The 808-nt window shown below is 78.0% G+C and overlaps 1 protein-coding gene across 1 annotated transcript in view; it reads left to right on the top strand.

Moving 5' to 3' along the window:
* Positions 1 to 808, top strand: part of Il17d (interleukin 17D) — a 19485-nt gene that overhangs the window by 315 nt on the left and 18362 nt on the right. Inside the window, exon 2 of the mRNA XM_008824330.2 lies at positions 134 to 429. Coding sequence (XP_008822552.1) covers positions 134 to 429 — 296 coding nt within the window. The remainder of the gene's footprint in view (positions 1 to 133; positions 430 to 808) is intronic.

Raw genomic sequence — 808 nt, 5'->3', positions numbered from 1 at the left:
GGCGGGCGGGCGGGGATGGCGCTCGGGGGCCGGCCCGCGCGGCGCCCATGCTCGGGGAGGGCCTCACGGTCTGCGGTGCGGAGAGCGGCGCGGGAGGGCTCCGAGCGGGTGCTGAGCACGGCCTGTCCCGCAGGTCTGGATGCTCGTGGCCGGCTTCCTACTGGCGCTGGCGCCGGGCCGCGCTGCAGGCGCGCTGAGGGCGGGGAGGCGCCCGACGCGGCTGCGAGGCTGCGCGGACCGACCCGAGGAGCTCCTGGAGCAGCTGTACGGGCGACTGGCGGCCGGCGTGCTCAGCGCCTTCCACCACACGCTGCAGCTGGGGCCGCGCGAGCAAGCGCGCAACACCAGCTGCCCGGCAGGGGGCAGGCCCGCCGACCGCCGCTTCCGGCCGCCCACCAACCTGCGCAGCGTATCGCCCTGGGCATACAGGTGAGCAGGAAGGCGGAGAGAGGCCGGTGGAGCCGGGGGCGGGTCCCGTGGAGCGAGAGGGCGGGGCCGGCTGGAGACGGGGGCGGGGCCGGCTGGAGACGGAAAGCGCGCAACACCAGCTGCCCGGCAGGGGGCAGGCCCGCCGACCGCCGCTTCCGGCCGCCCACCAACCTGCGCAGCGTATCGCCCTGGGCATACAGGTGAGCAGGAAGGCGGAGAGAGGCCGGTGGAGCCGGGGGCGGGTCCCGTGGAGCGAGAGGGCGGGGCCGGCTGGAGACGGGGGCGGGGCCGGCTGGAGACGGAGGTGGGGCATGAGGGCGGGGCCGTGGAGCAAGCGGGGCGGGGCCAGATGGAGACGGGGGCGGGGCCCAGGCGGGGC

Source organism: Nannospalax galili, unplaced genomic scaffold (genome assembly GCF_000622305.1).
Source record: "Nannospalax galili isolate Female #2095 unplaced genomic scaffold, S.galili_v1.0 scaffold388, whole genome shotgun sequence".
Classification (NCBI taxonomy): Eukaryota; Metazoa; Chordata; class Mammalia; order Rodentia; family Spalacidae; genus Nannospalax; species Nannospalax galili.
Note: the sequence above shows the minus strand (reverse complement) of the source record. Positions and strands in the feature narration are given on the sequence as shown.